The following is a 22,546-nucleotide window of genomic DNA, read 5'->3' as shown; positions in this document are numbered from 1 at the left end:
ACAGGTGGAGCGGGTGGGAGGTTGAGAGCAAGAGATACAGTAGTTTGATCGAGCCCTTCATTATTTTCAAAAGTTTAATGCGAAGGCTAAAAAAATTCATATATACATATAGAAAATAACTTTCTAAAATCACAGTATCTATACATAGCAAGGACACTGAAGTACAACTTGACATTTAAATATACAACAGGGCAGAATTTGGTAAAATGCTGGATGTCAAATGGAATGTGATACATCATCCTGTTCAGACTCCAGCCCTGGTGTGTGGAGCATGCTCCTTGTTCAGGGCCACACTGTTCTCAGGGAAGCTACAATCCAGCTTATCACAGAATGCACTGTTGAGATTTCAAAAGGGCTTTGTACACCTTTAATGTAAGTCAAACACTACCAATTACCGGTGAGTAATCAAATATTCAGCTAGAAGGCATGTTGGTTAAACATTCACACAAGTAGGGCTAATTTAAGTGACTTTAGTGCCTTCCCATCAAAGCGACTTGCTGCAGCACGCCTGCTCCCTGGGCACGGACACATCAGTGCGTCAGTCAGGGCTCCAATCAGCCCCAAAACAACGTTGGACAGGATCATTCAACCAGCTCACACTGTAATGTCAGGCTCCTGACTGGAAACCAGGCCTAGAGCAATTGGTTTTCCAACCAATCAGGGGCCAAGTTTTACTTGTGTGGATTGCTGTTGCAAAATGGGTAGCAGAAACAGGCAGGACTTGTTTTTGAGGTGGGGACTGTTTTTCAGATAATCAAGAAATGAGGTCAAGTAAAGTTAAAATAGGGAAGAATGGGAAGAGGTAAATCAAAAGGTTTTTAATATTGAGACAAAGAAATGTCAGTGTTACAATAAATCACCTGTAATGATGTCAGCTTTACAGCAGAGAGTTAGAAATCTCAGGTGAGAGAAATGAGCAACTCCTGGAATATACAGAACTCACTGGGTAAAAGGCGATCGTTCCAAGTCACAGAAACAACATACTCTAATATATGTTCCACAGCAATTTCAAAGCTTGGGGAGGGGGGAGGAGAGAGAAAGAGGGAGGCTGCTGGCCCTATACATGTGCTACAGTGTTAGGTTTGCAATGACCCGAGTGTGATTTAAGCTGCATTGTCACAGAGCAATTCTGCTTTGCTCCAAACAGTTAATCTGACATCACTCTGCAGACAACAGCAAATGAAAATGGATGGTTCACAAGCAGCATTTACAAAGTAACTTCAATACCCTGTAACAGCTGATGATCTGTTGCACTGCGATCCGCTCGATGGCATCCAAAGGACCAAAGTCTCTTGCAACTTTGGTAGATCCTGCTTGACGCTCAATATTGTAGGAATCAGAGACATTCTTTGAGGCTAAAGGAGACTATCCCATGTAATAATACACTTTAAATAAACCTAACTTGTTCTGATTGGCATATACCTTGTGGTTTAAATATGCAGTTACCCAGGTAACAAGCTACAGCCCATAATACTATGAATGTCACCATTTACCTGCAGACGAGGTTAGAATGACAGTCACAAAGATGAGCAGGCCTGGGCCATACACATGGTGAGTGGCTTCACGGAAGTCAGTTTTGTTCAATGAAATGCTAACTGAGTAATTAGGATCAGAGATTTCAACCTCAAACATACAAATGGCAAACAGAAAAGGACTTAAAACAAGTCAACAGGTTAACAAATATGCAAAACACATCACTAGAATCTTTATCACTGACAGCCATCACACAGCTAATTAAGATGTGGAGATGCCGGTGATGGACTGGGGTTGACAATTGTAAACAATTTTACAACACCAAGTTATAGTCCAGCAATTTTATTTTAAATTAAATTTAAAATAAAATTGCTGGACTATAACTTGGTGTTGTAAAATTGTTTACAACAGCTAATTAAGAGGGACTCAAACCAATAGGAGGCAGATTAACTAAGGAATCATTAGCAGTTTCACCGGCTCTCCCCTCATTGTAAATACTGAGAGAAACTTTGTTCTCTGCAGGGTTACAAAAAACTCTCAAGGCGCAACTTCGCCAACGCATGTTTGAAATTCTAAATTTTGGTAAACTTTAAAAACGAACTGATTTGAAGTGAACAATTTGGGCTTTGGACCATTCATTCATCGGCAGTGTCTGCAACAGGATATCAATTCAACAGATGGGGGGGGGGGGAGAATCTCCGAGGCCCCAGAGGGAGTGTTCAATAATGGATCCAGGGAGATCGTGGTCATTCAAAAGCTGCCATCAGAAGCTGTAATTCACGAAAGGCACTGCCTTGACGTCCAGACAGTCCTGCTTTACTCTGAAGAATCGGGAGCAGGTTTTTTAACTGCTTGTAACAGAGTTTACATTTCTGGTGTCTAAGAAAGGATGAGGAAAAAAAAAATCACAGAAGCACTAAGGCATTTAAAGTTAAAGGAGAACTTACATCCACATTGCAATTTCAGTTTTCCCCAACTTTTCCCCATTGCCCGATAATTAGTCTCTTCTCTCCCCATTCTTATGCGTGGGGAAGTTACAACTGGATAGTCAGCAAACTCCCCTACTCTCAATGGGACATGCAAAAATAGTGTATCATAGTAAATGTAACATTTCTGTCAACTGATTTTTGGACATCTCTGTTGTTTTAGAATTTTGCATAGGGCCTTTCAACTCTGCAACATGGGTTGCAGGCCAGGTCACATGGGTTCAGAGTTCTTCCTGTCTATAAGATTAGATTTTGGCAGCCTCAATCCAGTACAACAGTGCCCTGATTTTAACACTAATTTGCTTTGAGATGGCAAGGAATCCAGTTATTTTAATCCCTTATCGAAGGAAGTTGGATCTTTGTCCTACAAGGGAGGGATTTTCCTAATTTCCTTTGAACCTGGCTAATCATGAAAAATCTGTCACAAACAGCATATGACTTCCATTTAGAATACAGTAGTTGGAGTACATGCATTGAGAGAGACAGGACAACCACTCTGAATGGCCTGGCTGTCACAGGCAGATAAAGCCCAATGACACTCTTAGTACAGTCTTGAACCTGTCCAATGGTGGGGGGCGGGGGGGCTGGGGGAAGAGGGAGACAAATACCGACGGTAATTGATGTCCAGGCCAGAAGGCTCGGGACATACTTGTCCAAAGTCAACATCTAACGTGACCTTCTTGTGGAACTCTATAGCAGTGACTGAGAATTTCTACAGGACATTAGCCAGATGTGATAAAATATGACAGACTTGCATGTATTTGGTGCCTTATCAATAGGAATATTGTGCCAGAGACCTTGAGCGTGGCAAATGTGACATCTCTCTTCAAAAAGACAAGATACGCCATTTAAGTATATAAGTATCTTACTTGAGTTGGTAAATTAGTTTATAAAATCACATTAAATTACTGAGCACTGGAGAAAGAAGTTAAATCAAGTCCAGGCAGCACAGATTTCTAAAGACAGGTCATGTTTGACTTACATTACAGAATTCTTTGAAGAAATAATGAGAGGATAGATCAAGGAAATGCAGCAGATATGGTTTATAGAGACTTCCAATAAAGCTTTTGATAAGGTACCAAATACAAAACTAATGGTAAAGATAATGCCACATGGAGCAAGAAAAGGGTCCTGGTAAAAGAAACTCTCTCAGCCTGGAATAATGTGACGATTGGTGTTCCACAAGGACCTGTGCTGTGGCTCCTCTTATTTATTATGTCCATTAATGATCCAGACTTAGGAATTGAGGATTCAATATCGAAAAGTGCTGACGACACCAAATAAGAGAGTATGGGAAATTGTAACAAGGATTGTGAAAAATGGTAGGATATGGATAGGCTAGTCGGGTAGGCAGAAGATGGACTTCAATGTAGAATATAAAATAATGGCCCAGAATTTCCTCAAAAAAATAACGGCGTGAAAGATGCACATCATTAACGTGCAAATCAGCCAGCAGCTTGTGGCGAATCATGAACACAGCATTTCGCCCTTAACATCCCCGTGATTTTCATGAAGTTGCTACATTTGCACATTAATTAACCATTAAGCTCGCCACAGAAAGTTAAGTCTAGTAATTAACAGCATAAGTACCCTTTTAACAATGTAATAATTGTTAATGACTGCCACTCAACCTCTGGCCCAGAAAGTGAACAATTAAACATGTGGAGTCTCATTCCTTCAGATTGTGAATTCTTGCAGATTTTAAAAATGGCAAATTTTTTTTTAAAATGTTCTTTTCCTTTCTGTCACATTTTTCTTTGTTTCCCTCTCTATCTCTATCTCTCTTTCGGTACCTGATGTGACATTGAATTCACCCTCCTTCTCAGTCCTGATTATTTCTCAATCATTTAATCTCACTGATTAATGAGGTACACTGTTTGTCCCGTTGTTCACCAGATGCCGATGCCCTCGCTGAGCCATTATCAGCTTGCATTCCAGTAACTGGGCAAAATTTTTAAAACCTAACCGTACACAAATAACTAACAGGGCACACCACGAGATGCCCCATTCCAGCAAAATCGGGGCCAATATATTTTGGAAGTAATAGGCAAAGGAACTGCATCTTAACTGGTCAGATTTTAGATTAAGAGCTTGTGCAGAAACAGGCCAAAGGTGGCAGCACAAGTAGCTAAGTGAGGACATTCAACTGGGAATTTGGTGAGTGTGGGAATTAGCTGCGGTGCCGGGGAGGGGGGAGGTGCCAAGAGATTTAAACCAAAGAACTATAGACTAAGATTGAGCGTAGCATAAAGGGAGCCGCAGGAGGAATCAAAACAAGGCAAGGAGGAGCGTCGAGGGTAAGTCAGTAAGTATTTAGTTCATTGGTTAGTGTTCTTAGTTTTTAAGAGGTTATTGGGGATATAAAGGTGCAGGACCAGTGACCGAGAGCAGGCAGGGGATATAAAGGAGAGGGAGCAGTGTCCGAGAGCAGGGCGGGGATATAAAGGAGAGGAGCAGTGACCGAGAGCAGGGCGGGGATATAAAGGAGAGGGACCAGTGACCGAGAGCAGGGCGGGGATATAAAGGAGAGGGACCAGGCAACCACATCTACAGTAAGTGTCTACAACTCAAGGAACTTCGGCTCAGAGTTGTTGAGCTGGAGTCCGAGGTACAGACATTGGGATGAATAAGTGGAGGGGGGGGGGAGGGGGAGAGGGGAGGGGGGGGGGGAGGGGGAGAGGGGAGGGGGGGGGGAGGGGGAGAGGGAGGGGGGGGGAGGGGAGGGGAGGGGGGGGGGAGAGGGGGGGGGGAGGGGGGGGGGAAGAGGGGGGGGAGGAAAAAGGAGGAGGAGGGGGGGGAGGAAAGAGGAGGAGGAGGGGGGGGGGGAGGAAAGAGGAGGAGGAGGGGGAGGAAAGAGGAGGGGGGGGGGAGGAAAGAGGAGGGGGGGGGGAGGAAAGAGGAGGGGGGGGGGGAGGAAAGAGGAGGGGGGGGGGAGGAAAGAGGAGGGGGGGGGGGAGGAAAGAGGAGGGGGGGGGGAGGAAAGAAAGAGGAGGGGGAGGAAAGAAAGAGGAGGGGGAGGAAAGAGGAGGAGGGGGAGGAAAGAGGAGGAGGGGCGGGGAAGAGGAGGAGGGGGGGGGAAGAGGAGGAGGGGGGGGAAGAGGAGGAGGGGGGGGAAGAGGAGGAGGGGGGGAAGAGGAGGAGGGGGGGAAAGAGGAGGAGGGGGGGAAAGAGGAGGAGGGGGGGAAAGAGGAGGAGGGGGGGAAAGAGGAGGAGGGGGGAAAGAGGAGGAGGGGGGAAAGAGGAGGAGGGGGGAGGGAGGAAAGAGGAGGAGGGGGGAAAGAGGAGGAGGGGGGAAAGAGGAGGAGGGGGGAAAGAGGAGGAGGGGGGAAAGAGGAGGGGGGGGAGAAAGAGGAGGGGGGGAGAAAGAGGAGGGGGGGAGAAAGAGGAGGGGGGGGAGAAAGAGGAGGGGGGGAGAAAGAGGAGGGGGGGAGAAAGAGGAGGGGGGGAGAAAGAGGAGGGGGGGGGGGGAAGAGGAGGGGGGGAGGGGGGGGGAAGAGGAGGAGGGGAGGCAGTCACACTTCTTATGTTGGGTAGTGGTCAGGGACAGGAGGATGTGACTGTAAGTCAGGCAGGTAAAGGGACCCAGATGCAGTGGCCGTAGAGCTTCAGCTTTTGCCCTTGTCCAACAGGTACGAGGTACTTGCTACCTGTGTGGATGAGAACATAGACTGCAGGGAGGGTGGGCAAATTGACCACGACACCGTGGTACAGGTGGTCATTCAAGTGGGGGAAGTAAAAAGGAATGTGGTAGTGGTAGGGGATAGTTTAGTTAGGAGGATAGACACTGCTCTCTGGAGTCACGACCGGGAGCCCCAAAGGCTGTGTTGCCTGCCTGGTGCTAGGGTTAAGGACATCTCCTCGTGGCCGGAGAAGAATTTGAAGCAGGAGAGGGAGGATCCAGTTGTTGTGGTCCATGTAGGAACCAATAACATAGGTAGAACTAGGAACGAGGATCTGTTGAGGGAGTTTGAGGAGCTACGGTCGAAATTAAAAAGCAGAACTTCAATCGTATTTATCTCTGGATTGCTACCTGATCCATGCACAAATTGGGATGGGGACAAACAGATTAGATGGTTAAATGCGTGGCTGAAAGGGTGATGTGGGAAGCAGGGGTTTCAATTCATGGGGCACTGGCACCAGTACTGGGGAAAAGAGGGAGCTGTTCCATTGGGACAGGCTCCATTTAAACCAGGCTGGGACCAGTGTCCTGGCAAATCGAATAACTAGGGCAGTAGAAAGGGGGGGGGGGGGGGGGGGGGTCAGGTAAGGGTAAACTTATAAGTCTAAAGAGAAAAGTCAAGGCTGTAGAGCAGAGTAGCGATTTGGGTAAAAACAAGCAGATTGTATCAGGAAGGGACAGAGTTTAACAAACGTAATAGGGCATTAGTGACAAAGGTCACATCAGGGAAAGAAAATGGTAAAATGTTAAAATTATAGGCACTATATCTGAATGCACGAAGCACTCGTAACAAGGTAGACGAATTAGTGGCACAAATAGAGATAAATGGGTTTGATCTAGTAGCCATTACTGAGACGGGGTTGCCGAGTGACCAAGGTTGGGAACTAAATATTCCAGGGTACTTGACTTTTACAAAAGATACGCAAAATGGAAACGGGCGTTGGGGGGGAGGGGGTAGCCCTGATAATAGAGGATGAAATAAAGACAGTAGTGAGTAAGGATCTTAGCTTAGAAAATCAGGATGTAGAATCAGTATGGATGGAGCTAAGAAGTTGCAAGGGGCAGAAAACACTGGTGGGAGTAGTTTACAGGCCCCCAGACAGTAGTTATAGTGTTGGACAGAGTATAAATCAGGAAATACAGAGAAGCATGTAACAGGGATAATGCAATAATCATGAGGGACTTTAATCTTCTTATAGACTGGGCAAATCAAATTGGCAGAAGTAGTTTAGAGGACGAGTTCATGGAATGCATTCGAGACAGTTTTCTAGAACAATATGTCGAGGGACCAACTAGGGAACAGGCTATTTTAGATCTAGTATTGTGTAATGAGATAGGGTTAATTAGTAATCTTATAGTTAAGGATCCTCTGGGGAGAGTGATAATTTAAATTGAGTTCGAGAGTGATGTAGTTAAGTCCGAAACTTGTGTCTTAAATTTAAACAAAGCCAATTACATAGGTATGAGGGACGAGTTCGCTAAGATAGATTGGGAAATTAGATTAAAAGATATGACTGTAGATAAGCAATGGCAAACATTTAAAGAAATAATTCATAATTCTCAACAAATATACTTACCCTTGAGGAATAAAAACTCCATGGGAAAAGTGATCCAACTGTGGCTAACTAGAGAAGTTAAGGATAGTATTAGATTAAAAGAACAGGCTTACAATGTTGCCAAAAAGAGTAGTAAGCCTGAGGATTGGGAGGGTTTTTTAAAAAATCGTTCATGGGATGTGGGCGTCGCTGGCGAGGCCAGCATTTATTGCCCATCCCTAATTGCCCTCGAGAAGGTGGTGGTGAGCCGCCTTCTTGAACCGCTGCAGTCCATGTGGTGAAGGTTCTCCCACAGTACTGTTAGGAAGGGAGTTCCAGGATTTTGACCCAGCGACGATGAAGGAACGGCGATATATTTCCAAGTCGGGATGGTATGTGACTTGGAGGGGAACGTACAGTTGTTGTTGTTCCCATGTACCTGCTGCTCTTGTCCTTCTAAGTGGCAGAGGTCGCGGGTTTGGGAGGTGCTGTCGAAGAAGCCTTGGCGTGTTGCTGCAGTGCATCCTGTGGATGGTACACACTGCAGCCACTGTGCAGTGGTGGAGATGGGAGTGAATGTTTAGGGTGGTGGATGGAGTGCCAATCAAGCAGGCCGCTTTCTCCTGGATGGTGTCGCACTTCTTGAGTGTTGTTGGAGCTTCACTCATCCAGGCAAGTGGAGAGTATTCCATCACACTCCTGACTTGTGCCTTGTAAATGGTGGAAAGGTTTTGGGAGTCAGGTGAGTCACTCGCCACAGAATACCCAGCCTCTGACCTGCTCTTGTAGCCACAGTATTTATATGGCTGGTCCAGTTAAGTTTCTGGTCAATGGTGACCCCCAGGATGTTGATGCTGGGGGATTCAGCAATGGTAATGCCGTTGAATGTCAAGGGGAGGTGGTTCGACTTTCTCTTGTTGGAGATGGTCATTGCCTGGCACGAATGTTACTTGCCACTTATGAGCCCAAGCCTGGATGTTGTCCAGGTCTTACTGCATGCAGGCTCAGACTGCTTCATTATTTGAGGGGCTGCGAATGGAACTGAACACTGTGCAATCATCAGCGAACATCCCCATTTCTGACCTTATGATGGTGGGAAGGTCATTGATGAAGCAGCTGAAGATGGTTGAGCCTAGGACACTGCCCTGAGGAACTCCTGCAGCAATGCCCTGGGGCTGAGATGATTGGCCTCCAACAACCACTACCATCTTCCTTTGTGCTAGGTATGACTCCAGCCACTGGTGAGTTTTCCCCGATTCCCATTTACTTCAATTTTACTAGGGCTCCATGGTGCCACACTCGGTCAAATGCTGCCTTGATGTCAAGGGCAGTCACTTTCACCTCACCTCTGGAATTCAGCTCTTTTGTCCATGTTTGGACCAAGGCTGTAATAAGGTCTGGAGCCGAGTTGTCCTGGCAGAACCCAAACTGAGCATCGGTGAGCAGGTTATTGGTGAATAAATACCGCTTGATAGCACTGTCGACGACACCTTCCATCACTTTGCTGATGATTGAGAGTAGACTGATGGGGCGATAATTGGCCGGATTGGATTTGTCCTGCTTTTTGTGGACAGGACATACCTGGGCAATTTTCCACATTGTCGGGTAGATGCCAGTGTTGTAGCTGTACTGGAACAGCTTGGCTAGAGGCGCAGCTAGTTCTGGAGCACAAGTCTTCAGCACTACAGCTGGGATGTTGTCGGGGCCCATAGCCTTTGCTGTATCCAGTGCACTCAGCTGTTTCTTCATATCACGGAGTGAATCAAATTGGCTGAAGACTGGCTTCCGTGATGGTGGGGATATCGGGAGGAGGCCGAGATGGATCATCCACTCGGCACTTCTGGCTGAAGATGGTTGCAAACGCTTCAGCCTTGTCTTTTGCACTCACGTGCTGGACTCCGTCATCATTGAGGATGGGGTTGTTTGCAGAGCCTTCTCCTCCCGTTAGTTGTTTAATTGTCCACCACCATTCACGACGAAATGTGGCAGGACTGCAGAGCTTTGATCTGATCCGTTGGTTGTCGAATCACTTAGCTCTATCTATAGCATGTTGCTTCTGCTGTTTAGCATGCATGTAGCTTCACCAGGTTGGCACCTCATTTTTCGGTACGCCTGGTGCTGCTCCTGGCATGCTCCTCTACACTCACTGAACCAGGGTTGATCCCCTGGCTTGTTGGTAATGGTAGAGTGAGGACTATGCCGGGCCATGAGGTTACAGATTGTGCTGGAAGACAATTCTGCTGCTGCTGATGGCCCACAGCGACTAATGGATGCCCAGTTTTGAGCTGCTAGATCTGTTCTGAATCTATCCCATATAGCAAGGTGGTAGTGCCACACAACACGTTGGATGGTGTCCTCAGTGCAAAGACGGGACTTCGTCTCCACGAGGACTGTGCGGTGGTCACTCCTACCAACGCGGTCAAGGACAGATGCATTTGCGACAGGTAGGTTGGTGAGGACTAGGTCAAGTAAGTTTTTCCCTCACCACCTGCCTCAGGCCCAGTCTGGCAGCTATGTCCTTCAGGACTCGGCCGGCTCGATCAGTAGTGGTGCTACTGAGCCACTCTTGATGATGGACATTGAAGTCCCCCACCCAGAGTACATTCTGTGCCCTTGCTATCCTCAGTGCTTCCTCCAAGTGGTGCTCAACATGGAGGAGGACTGATTCATCAGCTGAGGGAGGACGGTAGATGGTAATCAGCAGGAGGTTTCCTTGCCCATGTTTGACCTGATGCCATGAGATTTCATGGGGTCCAGAGCCAATGTTGAGGACTCCCAGGGCCACTCCCTCTTGACTGTATATCACTGTACCGCCACCTCTGGTCGGTCTGTCCTGCCGGTGGGATAGGACATACCCATGGATGATGATGGAAGAGTCTTGGACGTTGGCTGAAAGGTATGATTCTGAGAGTATGGCTATGTCAGGCTGTTGCTTGACTAGTCTGTGGGACAGCTCTCCCAATTTTGACACAAGTCCCCAGATGTTAGTGAGGATGACCAAGAAATTGATAATGAAGGAGAAAATAGAATGAGTAAACTAGCAAGAAATATAAAAACAGATTGTAAGAGCTTCTACAAGTATGTAACAAGGAAGACAGTAGCAAAGGTAAACACGGGCCCCTTAGAGGTAGAAACAGAAGAAATTATAATGGGGAGTAAGGAAATGGCAGAGACATTAAACAAATATTTTGTATCTGTCTTCACAGTAGAAAACACAAATAACACACCGGAAATAGTGGGGCACCAAGGGTGTAATGAGAGTGAGGAACTTAAAGTAATTAAAATTAGTAAAGAAAAAGTACTGGAGAAATTAATGGGACTAAAAGCCGACAAATCCCCTGGACCTGATGGCCTACATCCTAGGGTTTTAAACGAGGTGGCTACAGAGATAGTGGATGCATTGGTTTTGATCTTCCAGAATGCCCTAGAATGGACGCCATGGATTGGAAGATAGCAAATGTAACCCCGCTATTCAAGAAAGGAGGGAGAGAGAAAACGGAACTATAGGCCAGTTAGCCTGACATCAGTAGTAGGGAAAATGCTAGAATCTATCATTAAGGATGTATTAATAGGGCACTTAGAAAAATCATAATATGATTAGGCAGAGTCAACGCGGTTTTATGAAAGGGAAATCGTGTTTGACAAATCTATTAGAATTTTTTTTTTGAGCGTGTAACTAGCAGGGTAGATAAGCAGGAACCAGTGGATGTAGCGTATTTGGATTTTCAAAAGGCATTCGATAAGGTGCCACACAAGAGGTTGGTACACAAGATTAGGGCTCATGGGATTGGGGATAATATTAGCATAGATTGAGGATTGGTTAACAGACAGAAAACAGAGAGTAGGAATAAACGGGTCATTTTCGGGTTAGTAGGTTGATGCAAGGATCGGTGCTTGGACCTCAGCTGTTTACAATCTATCAATGACTTAGATAAGGGGACCACGTGTAATGTATCCAAGTTTACTGATGATACAAAGCTAGCTGGGAAAGTAAGCTGTGAGGAGGACGCAAAGAGGCTGCAAAGGGATATAGACAGGTTAATTTAGTGGGCGAGAAAGTGGCAGATGGAGTGTAACGTGGGGAAGTGTGAAATTATCCACTTTGGTAGAAGCAGAATATTTTTTTTAAAAAGGTGAGAGACTAAGAAATGTTGGTAGTCAGAGGGATTTGGATATCCTTGTATATGGATCACGGAAAGTTAACATGCAGGTACAGCAAGCAATTAGGAAAGCAAATGGTATGTTATACTCCAACCCTCTTGCAATAAAGGCTAAGAGTAAGGAGGTCTTGCTGCAATTGTACAGGGCTTTGGTGAGACCACACCTGAAGTTCTGTGTACAGTTTTGGTCTCCTTACCTAAGGAAGGATATACTTTTCTTAGAAGGGGTGCAACGAAAGTTCACTAGATTGACTCCTGGGATAAGAGGGTTCACCGATGAGGAGACATTGAGTAGAATGGGCCTATATTTTCTAGAATTTAGAAGAATGAGAGGTAATCTCATTGAAACGTATAAAATTCTTAGAGAGCTTGACAGGGTAGATGCTGAGAGAGGCTGTTTCCCAAGGCTGGAGAGTGTAGAACTAGAGGTTATTACTCTCAAGGTAAGGGGTGGGCCATTTAGGACCTAGATGAGGAAAAGGTTCTTCTCAGAAGGTGGTGAATCCTTGTAATTCTCTACCCCAGAGGGCTGTGGATGCTCAGTCGTTGAATATATTCAAGACTGAGATCAATGGATATTTGGACACTAAGGGAATCAATGGATCTGGGGATAGGGAGGGAAAGTGGAGTTGAGGTCGAAGATCAGCCATGATCTTATTCAATGGCAGAGCAGGCTCGAGCGGCCTATGGCCTACTCCCGCTCCTATTTCCTATATTCTTATGTAAGGCCACAATAAACAGCAAACAGAATCATCGGTTTTGTATCTGGAGGTTGGAATACAAAAGCAAAGCGGCATTGTTGAACTTTTACCAGGGCTGCAGTTGGAATATTGTGCGCAGCTCTGGGCACCCTATTATAGCACGGGTATAAAAACAATGGAAAAGATGCAGTATAGATTCAGTGAGACGCGACCCAGGGATGAAAGGTTACAATTGTAGAAAGGCGAGAGAAATTCGGGTTTTTTCCTCATTAGAGTTGAGAAGGCAAAGGGGTCACTGTTCGTGATCTTCAAGATTACGAAGGATGATGCGGTAATAAACAGAACAAGCCGCGCCTCTAGCCAAACTGTTGCAGTACAGTTACAACACTGGCATCTACCCGACAATGTGGAAAATTATCCAGGTATGTCCTGACAACAAAAAGCAGGACAAATCCAATCCAGCCAATTACCGCTCCATTAGTTTACTCTCGATCATCAGCACAGTGATGGAAAGTGTCGTCGACAGTGCTATCAAGTGGCATTTACTCACCAATAACCCGCTCACCAATGCTCAGGTTGGGTTCCGCCGGGACCACTCAGCTCCAGACCTCATTACAGCATTGGTCCAAACATGGACAAAAGAGCTGAATTCCAGAGATGAGGTGAGAGTAACTGCACTTGACATCAAGGCAGCATTTGACCGAGTGTGGTACCAAGAAGCCCTCGTAAAATTGAAGTCAATGGGAATCAGGGGGAAAACTCTCCAGTGGCTGGAGTCATACCTAGCACTAAGGAAGATGGTAGTGGTTGTTGGAGGCCGATCATCTCAGCCCCAGGACATTGCTGCAGGAGTTCCTCAGGGCAGGGTCCTATGCCCAACCATCTTCAGCTGCTTCATCAATGACCTTCCCTACATCATAAGGTCAGAAATGGGGATGTTCGCTGATGACTGCACAGTGTTCAATTCAATTCGCAACCCCTCAGATAATGAAGCAGTCCGAGCCCGCATGCACCAAGACCTGGACAACATCCAGGCTTGGGCTCATAAGTGGCAAGTAACATTCGTGCCAGGCAATGACCATCTCCAACAAGAGAAAGTCGAACCACCTCCCCTTGACATTCAACGGCAATACCATCGCCGAATCCCCAATCAACATGCTGGGGGTCACCATTGACCAGAAACTTAACTGGACCAGCCACATAAATACTGTGGCTACAAAAGCAGGTAAAAGGCTGGATTTTCTGCGGTGAGTGACTCACCTCCTGACTCCCCAGAGCCTTTCCACATCTACAAGGCACAAGTCAGGAGTGTGATGGAATACTCTCCACTGGCTTGGATGAGTGCTGCTCCAACAACACTCAAGAAGCTCGACACCATCCAGGGCAAAGCAGCCCGCTTAATTGGCACCCCATCCACCACCCTAAACATTCACTCCCTTCACCACCAGCGTACCATAGCTGCAGTGCGTACCATCCACAGGATGCATTGCAGCAACTCGCCAAGGCTTCTTCGACAGCACCTCCCAAACCCGCGACCTCTACCACCTAGAAGGACAAGGGCATCTGGCACAAGGGAACACCACCAACTGTACGTTCCCCTCCAAGTCACACACCAGGCCGACTTGGAAATATATCGCCGTTCCTTCACGTTGCTGGGTCAAAATCCTGGAACTCCCTTCCTAACAGCATTGTGAGAGAACCTTCACCACACGGACTGCAGCGGTTCAAGAAGGCGGCTCACCACCACCTTCTCAAGGGCAATTAGGGATGGGCAATAAATGCTGGCCTTGCCAACGACGCCCACATCCCATGAATGAATAAAAAAAAAGTTTGTACAGGCTGGCAACATGTTACCAAAAGAGCACAAATTTATGATCAAAAAATTGAGATATTAGAAGAAATTTCTTGACAGAGGGTAGTTAGAATATGAGTATGTGAATTCTGTGCCACAAACTGTTGTTGAATCAGAGTCCATGAATTCTTTTAAAAAGGGAATTTAATAGCTGCTTGAAAAAGAAGAGTATTAGTGGGTATGGGGAGCAAGGAGAGGGGGATTAGGCCAGGTAGTTCATGGAGAAAAACAGACCATCAAGTCTGTGGGGCTATTTCTATACTATCACATTCTATGATTATATGAATAGCAAATTTAGGAAAGTCTTCACTCAAAGGGTTGTGTGAATGTGGAACACCGCTCTAGAGGAAGGTGAAGTGGGGACACCAAATGTTCCAAGACCAGCAGAGAAGGCCATAGATGCAAAATCAATCGAGATGTTTGAAAGGAAGTTCAACTACTACTGACAACCACGGTATTAAGGGGTATGGAGAAAAGGCAGATTAAATAATGCTGCCACGGCTAACAAAATGGTGGAAGAAGTTTGATGGAGTGATCAGCCAACTCCTTTCCCTTTTCTAACCAATGTGGACTGATGGCTTAGCATTGAGACTGGGCCCGTTGATGGGGTGTAAAGGGAGGGGAGGCCCACTATTCCCAAATGGAAAAGCAAAAAATTGTTACTCAGTGTACCACACGAGTGGGATGAATAAAGATACTCTAACAATATCGCTGTTCATTAAAGTGGCACAGTGATCAGAAGTTGCCTAAGACTACAGGAGTCATACTGTGTGTGGCAGTCACTGACCTTTCTTCCCGTGTTATGTCCACCCCAATCGAGGGTGGTGTAACCAGGTTGTCTGCTATTAAGGGTCCAAATCGCTGCAGGATCAGCTTCAGGGAAGTACAGCCTGTCTGTATATAACTGCAGGGAGAGAAAAGTCATCAGAGCTTGTAATATACATCAAGTAATGCGAGTTCAATTCATTTCTCTGCTCTTTGGGGTGCCAAAACATATCAAAAAAGAAAAGAAATCCCACATGTGAATTCTTTTACTTCTCAAGGCAAGGGATACCCGTGCACAGAAATGGAACACTTCCCCACACCCCAGTCTCCGCATCAAGCATTCCAGGTCAGCTGTAAAAAGCGGGACAGAATAGAGGGATCTTTACTCTCCATCTATTAACGTGCCTCACACCCAATCTTAGATGAGCAGCCCCTGTTGCACCAGTGACATTTGTCCATTCCCCCACAACATCCTACAGCTTCCCAGAGCGCAAATTGCCAGTTCAGCACCAATTTATGGGTAGTTGTGTAGTGGACCATGTGGGATTGAGACTGTCCAAACTCACGTAACGAAAGGAATTTAAGGGAAGATTCTCAATTCAAATCATCAGACTGAAAATGTTGCAAATCCCTGAGACACGATCAGTGCAGTTCAAATCAATTCCAAAACAAGGTGTCGAATTCATTTACTGAAAATGGGAGCGAGGAATGGACAATCTGGCTTTTAAAATATCCAATCCAACAGCTGAGCTTTTGGTTCCAACTGTGGGATTAAATATGCAAATCTGAACTTTCCAAATGGGATGATCAGATGAAGTTGGAACAAGGTATAACTAACATGCACCTGTTTGCTCCCCATTTACCTCCATCAGCTAGGAAGCAAATGCTCAAATTTGGTTTCTAATTGAGAGTGAAATGCTGCCCAGTTGCTCTATAGCGTTGACAGGCGATCTGCTGGCTGGCTATAGTGAAACTGCTGGCTGGTTTCTGCACACTCTTCACAACTGTAGTTTAAAAACAAGCACCAAGACCCAGCGAGAGAAGCTACAGCATCAGTTGGAGGCAGCAGATCAACACTCTAAGTCAGCAATGTTTGGCATAAAGTCTCCCCATATCTTTGTTTAGCTACAATAAACAAATCCTCTCATTTGCTGAAGAGAGCAATCAGTGGGTAACTTCATCACCATTTATAACCCATAAGTGAAACAGGCTGCACAACTTCAGTTATTGATGATGTGTTTACCATGACGTGAAAGAATGGTAAACAAGAGTCACAATATGCCAGTAAACTGTTTCATCAGACTAGCAGATGTGCAGCAACCCCCATTTCATGCTTTATTTTTGATTTAAGAGTGCAGGATTAACAAAAAAATGAACCACCACCCTGTACTTGTGCAATACACCAATTCCCCCATCACAACACTCCAACCCCCACTTGATAAAGGAACAAAGCAGGAGATGACAACTGACCTCTCATACTTGCTCTGCAACAGTTTGTCAATCTGAGGAATTATCGAAGGGCACAGGTCCAATTTCCACAAGGCCCTGAAACAAAGACATACGATCATTGGCTGCTGGTGGAAGATTTAGCAGATGGAACATTGGTAGCAATTAATCCTTTAAATACTGAGAGCAAAATGTCATTTCATTTGATAAAATACTCAGCTAGCAACCTTCAACCTCGGAGGAACAGACTCTCCTCGCAAACTCCACCATTTGTACAGCCACTACTAGCCAATACAGCCAATGTTAGAGGATATCCCCATCCTCACTGCTCTGATCCCCTCAGTACGTTTTTCAGGACGGTCCTACCCAGTCGAGAAACAGGGGCCAGGGAGGTAAGGGAAGACAAAAGCTTGCGGTGTCACCGAACTTTGGGGGTGGACTTGGTCCTCGGGCGGTAGCAACAAATGGGTGATAGCGAACCAGCCGCCCGACTCACTATTGCCCGAGACCAATTTCATTCCCTGCTTTTCTCTGTTGGACTTGGACCATTTGGTTTCCTTACTTAAACATTCCTCACAAACACATGAGGGAGAAATGAATAGCAGGATAAGGTGATAGGGTTAGATGAAGTAGGGAGGGAGGAGGCTCGTGTGGAGCATAAACATCGGCATGGACCTGTTGGGCCGAATGGCCTGTTTCTGTGCTGTACATTCTATGTAATTCTATGTAAATCGGGCAGAATTTGTCAGATGACTCCACGGATCGTCTTGTCGTGTGCAGCTTCTGCGACTCACGAATGGCTTTGAGCTTTTCGCACAAAGTGGAGTTTGATGCCAGCAGATTCTGAAATTTACTGAGAGAGGAGAAAGGAACAGAATCCAGGCTGTAAGTGCTGGAAACAGACACATGATGTGGCACCAGCCGAGAATAAAACTTTTCAGCCAATAGAACAATTGATGTCGATGAGAGGAGAGAAAGAATTAAAAAGACAGCCAACCAGGGAGGCCCTTGTACACGGCACAAGGATCAAGTCACTTCAGCCTGAGCATCTCCACTGGTTTGGCCATCTTATTTGGAGCACAAGTGAAGTATCGGAGAGACCAGAGAAAATATTAAATCAGCAGGGTTAGACGGTGGGGGGTGAATCATGTGAAGTTAGAGGGTGGTTGGACATATCAATAGTCAATTCATTTAATAAGTAAAATTAAGTGGCAATCTATTATTTATGGTCTAGGAGTAGGAGGAGGTCATTCAGCTGCTCGAGCTGAATTAGATCATGGCTGATCTCAATCTCAATTCCATTTACCCGCCTTTGCTCCATATCCCTTGATACCCTTATCTAACAAAAATCTATCGATCTGTCTTGAAAGCTTCAATTGACCCAGCAGCCACGGCCTTTTGGAGGGGGGGGGGGAAAAAGAGTTTTCTAGATTTCCACTACCCTTTGTGTGAAAAAATGCTTACTGATTTCACTCCTGAATGGGCCTGGCTTTACTTTAAGGATTATGTCTCCTTGTTCTTGATTCCCTCACCAGAAGAATTAGTTTTTTTGTATTTACCCCATCAAATCCTTTTAACATTTCAAACACATTGGTATAAAATATTACATCACTGAAGATTTGTAGACTGTGCATTTTTTCCCCTCAACAACATGGAAGGAATGGATAGCCTTCTAAGCAGATACGTACGGTTTGAGATTAATAATGTTCAGGATGTCCACGATGACTGCCAAGTCATTCATGGTCACTGCCGAGTCTATGGAGGTCTGCAATGAAGAGATCAGTGTTAAAGCGTGCATTGAATCCAGGTCAAAACATGCGGTTCCTCAGAATACATCACGCCAATGAGATCATATTGCTGTCAGCTAGGACAAAGGTGGCTTTGTCCAGACTGAGGCAGAGAGCAATAAGCCTGCGGCAGTCTAATGGACATTATGAGCTCCTCTGAGTCAGTTTTACCCAGCCAAATTTCAGTATTCAAATAAGGTGGAGCTGAATTATAAGATAACCTTTAAAACTGCAGGAAACCAAGCTCTGCAGCTTCTCAAAGTTTCACATCTTGTTTTGGACAACAATGGAGACCAGGGAGTTGCAACAGTATTAGGATTATGATACTAATTGTGCAGGGACAGTGTCACCCAGAATTTCTGGCTTGCAAACTCAGGAAGCAAACCAGCCTAGCCTTTCAAGGTAGTGACTTGATTTTTTTACAAATAATGAAGATTCACAGAAAGTTGTGGTTTTTACACACGTGGCTCCCTCTGAGGACTGCATGTAGCAGACTCATGTTGTGCCATCATCTTCATTTGCTGAATGTGCCGACTCTCACTGGGGTATGAATCCATATCCTTTCTAGAAATTAGCTAATAGGTGGAATCTCACACCACACCTGGTACTGGTTAATACCACCCCCGTGGACCAACATACCCATCTCTTGCACCTTATCAAAAATACTTCCCAAAGCCCTTTGCATGTGCCAATGACAGGAACTTACTGAAATTTGCGTAACTCATTGTATCAGTATGTGTGTGAAAATTTCCCATTTATTCTAAGTCTTTAAATCACAGTAGCAATTCCCATGAAAAAAGCAACTGCACAAGTCGGTTGCGCACTTTAATCACAAAGATAAGCTTACTGTTTTACTGCTGGTGTTTTTTTTCCAAGGCAAGCCCTTTTGTGCTATCAAGTATTTGTCCTTGTTTATGATTAGGTTTGTAATTGCAACTTCTTGGAGTTTTTTTTTTAAATCAAGTGTTTGCCAAGAAGAATCTGATATAGGTTTTGTTCAAATCAAATAAACTGCAACTCATCAAAGGTCAGAAACCAACGTTTATGGCACTTCAACAGGTAGAGTATCAAATATCCAAAAGAAACAGAGTCCAATAAAACAAACAAAAAACCCAGGTCAAATCTGGTGAAATGAGAAGTAAAGAAAGGTTATGGACACATGCCCAATATATAGATGGCATTTGGGCTGCAACTGCACAATAGAGGACCCAGATATGAATCAGTTGCCAACCTTGAAAACTCAGAAAATTAAATGTCGATCGTTAGCCACTGAACTATAACCAATCCCACCAGCTGGGGAAAAGAAGGGGGTGGGGGGAAACAGATAGCAGACTTTTCATTCCTCCAGTTTGCATGTGAATGTTATGAGTATTCACTTAGAAGGTAAATGGTTTTACAGATAACAGATCTCTAAGAGTCACTGCACTGACCTTAACGTCTCCAGTGGTCCATACAGCTCTCACAGTGTCTAGATTCTTGAACCGACTTGTTAATACCACACACATGGTGTCATGTCCTTTCCGGATCTGGCTCACAGCATCCTCGTCACTCAAATCTGCCAATTTATTATTCTGAGGCTGGAGAAATATGCAGTATAAATCAAAACAAGTTAATGCAACAAAAAAAAAGCCACACAGTTTGCCAAACTGACAAACCTCTGCCACTGGCTTCCTCATTCACAATTTACAGCAACTGCCAGATAAGAAAATTATCCTACGCAGAGTAGGAAAGAGAAAACCAACTGGGGGAATAGCCCTTTTAAAATTTTGCACTGCTTAGTCATATGAACCTTGCTCCCTGAGCTACTTCTCAGAGATTGGTAGCCTCCTTCCCTACATAACAGTTGCGGCACTTCAAAAGCAATTGTGCATGTGAAGTGCTTTGAGATGTTTCAATGCGATAAGGCACTATATAATTATACACTTTTATATCATTTAAAGCTATTGATAGATACGTATTCTTAAAGTTTATCAGTGCAAATATGCTCTCGGAAAGAGATGGGAGATTACTTATGCATAGGATAAGATTTGGAGAACAAAGATCTATTAGAGGTCTCTTTCATCATTTGTTATTGTCCATGCACTAAAGGTCTCAGCCCAGACACCCTTGATGGGGTCTTAATGCTGATCTCACATCTATATCCAGAACCAAATTAGCCAACATACGCAAGCTGCCTGTAATGTACAGGTCCAAACAGTAAGGGTGGGCAGTACCAGCTGAGCTGAATTCTGTCCTCATTTGACCTCCACAAAAGGTGCCATTTCCAACAAGCGTTATTGAATATTGATCGGCAGCAGGAACTCTGGCTCATTTTCCACTCCCTAGCCCAGGGCGGTGAAGTCAACTGCAGCATCCCTACTGCCAGTCAGAAAGCAAGTGCATGCACGGAACAAAAGCAGAAACAATAAGAATTCAAACACCCCATTCCCTCAGAGTCCATTGCTGTGGAGAAAATAAAACTGCAAAAAAAAATTAAATTGAATTACCTGATGGGCAAATAAATCAGTAAATACCACTTACTGGGAGAAAGTCCGCCACCTTCAACCCAATGGGTTCATTTTTAGCAATCGGGATTATCGGTGCTTCAGGCCGGTTGATGGGAGTGGAAGCTGCTGCTGGAGGAAAGTTCAGCTCATCCGGCTGAAAGAGAACACAGTTTCAACACACTGGTACAATGTACTTGTACTATGCTGAACGCATCAATCAAACTGATAATAGAAATCGGATGAAGGGTAGCAGTCCGGAAGTTTAGATAATTCTCACATAGCATTGCCCTGAAAATTCATTATTCATTCTTTTAGAATTGGTTTCAACCGTCTCAGCCCCAACATTTACTCGGAGCCGGGAAGAGAGCAGGGGGAAGGGGAGAATTTACGGACTGGAACCACTCCACCCCGCCCACTCCACCCCGCCAAAACCGGAAGTGGGCGGGTTGGAGTTGGGTTTGAGAATTTTAAAATTTTTTACCTTCCCACCCATCCTTGGGGGTTCAAATTCCCTCCCTTAATGCAGTTCAATCATTTCCAACTAAGATGTATCCAAGGGGAATTTCATGCCATCTGTCTCAGCAGTTAGTGGGTTGCCCAGAAATCTGACCCACGGTCTTTTCAGTTCTAAATCTTTAAATTGTTGAACTAAAACATCTTGAAGACCCAGGACTAGGGTTGTGTAATGTTTGAGGCTCTGTGGGTCTTCTGCTGCATCACCATTTCGACAGGCCTCAATCGCGAATGGGAAGTGTGCCAGTTCACCTCACTGCAGCCGAGTCTGAAATAGCTTCAGTTTCTTTCGAACAAACACATGTTGCCCAAGTTCAGGTAAAAACTTTATCTTTCCTCGCAATTCCAGATTTCATTTGCCAATACAGCAACATGTCTGCTAGAAAGGCCAAATCCAAAACCCACCAAGTGTCTGTCAATTCGGGCTATGGTCTGCCTTCTTTTCTCATGAACACTTAGAGGATTGAGCAATTCGAAAAACAACAAGCAATCCCTTTTCCTCCAGAGAACAGTGGATTGCACAGTGAAGGACCAGGTCTGAAGAGAGATGTATCATTGAATTCACCAATCTGATTTTTGAATTGCTGATTAGGTGCCTGGGTTTCAATGTAGTTCACAGTTTCCAAAACAATCTTCACAACGTGCTTCAAATTGAGGTGCTTTGACTTACTGATCCTAATATTGATGTCACCCCACCTGCAGCAGGTTTCTGTGATGGTATCTCGAATAATAGACATCAGGAACTCCTTGATATCCAAAACCTATGCACAAATCTTAGGCAACACAATGTCAAGCGGCTCTCCCTTCATAGTATGGTCAGACACAATGCGAATAAACACTGCTAGCAGAGGCTTGCCCTGAACATGACAAGATTCATCCTACGTGGGACTTAAATATGCTACTTCTGGATGTCTGATGTGTGATTCAACCTCACTACTTAGATCCGAAACACCATCTGTGCGTGACGGAATCCTCAAGAAAGCTTGGATCCATTTATCATTGCCTTCTTCAGTATTTTACCGAGCCTGTGCATACCCAGTGATGAAATATTGCAGCCCTCTTTGGCAGGCTGAGGAATACAGCCCTCCCTCTTGTTGCTGGTTTGATGCATGTTCATGTAAGCTTGTAACGAAGGAGATAAAGACATGGCTGTTGGCACTCTA

General features: G+C 45.1%; 1 protein-coding gene across 3 annotated transcripts in view; it reads right to left on the bottom strand.

Annotated features, from left to right (window-relative positions):
• Window positions 1-22,546, bottom strand: part of katnb1 (katanin p80 (WD repeat containing) subunit B 1) — a 71,818-nt gene that overhangs the window by 12,801 nt on the left and 36,471 nt on the right. For 2 of the 3 annotated variants that reach the window (XM_067997699.1, XM_067997700.1), the window contains exons 14-19: window positions 20,905-21,024; window positions 19,815-19,961; window positions 18,286-18,362; window positions 16,622-16,696; window positions 15,174-15,290; window positions 1,836-2,352 (exon numbers count right to left, since the gene is read on the bottom strand). In XM_067997699.1, coding sequence (XP_067853800.1) covers window positions 2,220-2,352; window positions 15,174-15,290; window positions 16,622-16,696; window positions 18,286-18,362; window positions 19,815-19,961; window positions 20,905-21,024 — 669 coding nt within the window. In that variant the 3' untranslated portion in view covers window positions 1,836-2,219. Of the gene's footprint in view, window positions 1-1,835; window positions 2,353-15,173; window positions 15,291-16,621; window positions 16,697-18,285; window positions 18,363-19,814; window positions 19,962-20,904; window positions 21,025-22,546 lie in introns of those variants that run through there. The other variant, XM_067997701.1, reaches the window with a different exon arrangement.

The sequence above is a fragment of the Heptranchias perlo genome, chromosome 16 (assembly GCF_035084215.1).
Source record: "Heptranchias perlo isolate sHepPer1 chromosome 16, sHepPer1.hap1, whole genome shotgun sequence".
Taxonomy (NCBI): Eukaryota; Metazoa; Chordata; class Chondrichthyes; order Hexanchiformes; family Hexanchidae; genus Heptranchias; species Heptranchias perlo.
The sequence above is the reverse complement of the archived record's forward strand: the minus strand, read 5'-3'. Positions and strand labels throughout refer to the sequence as shown.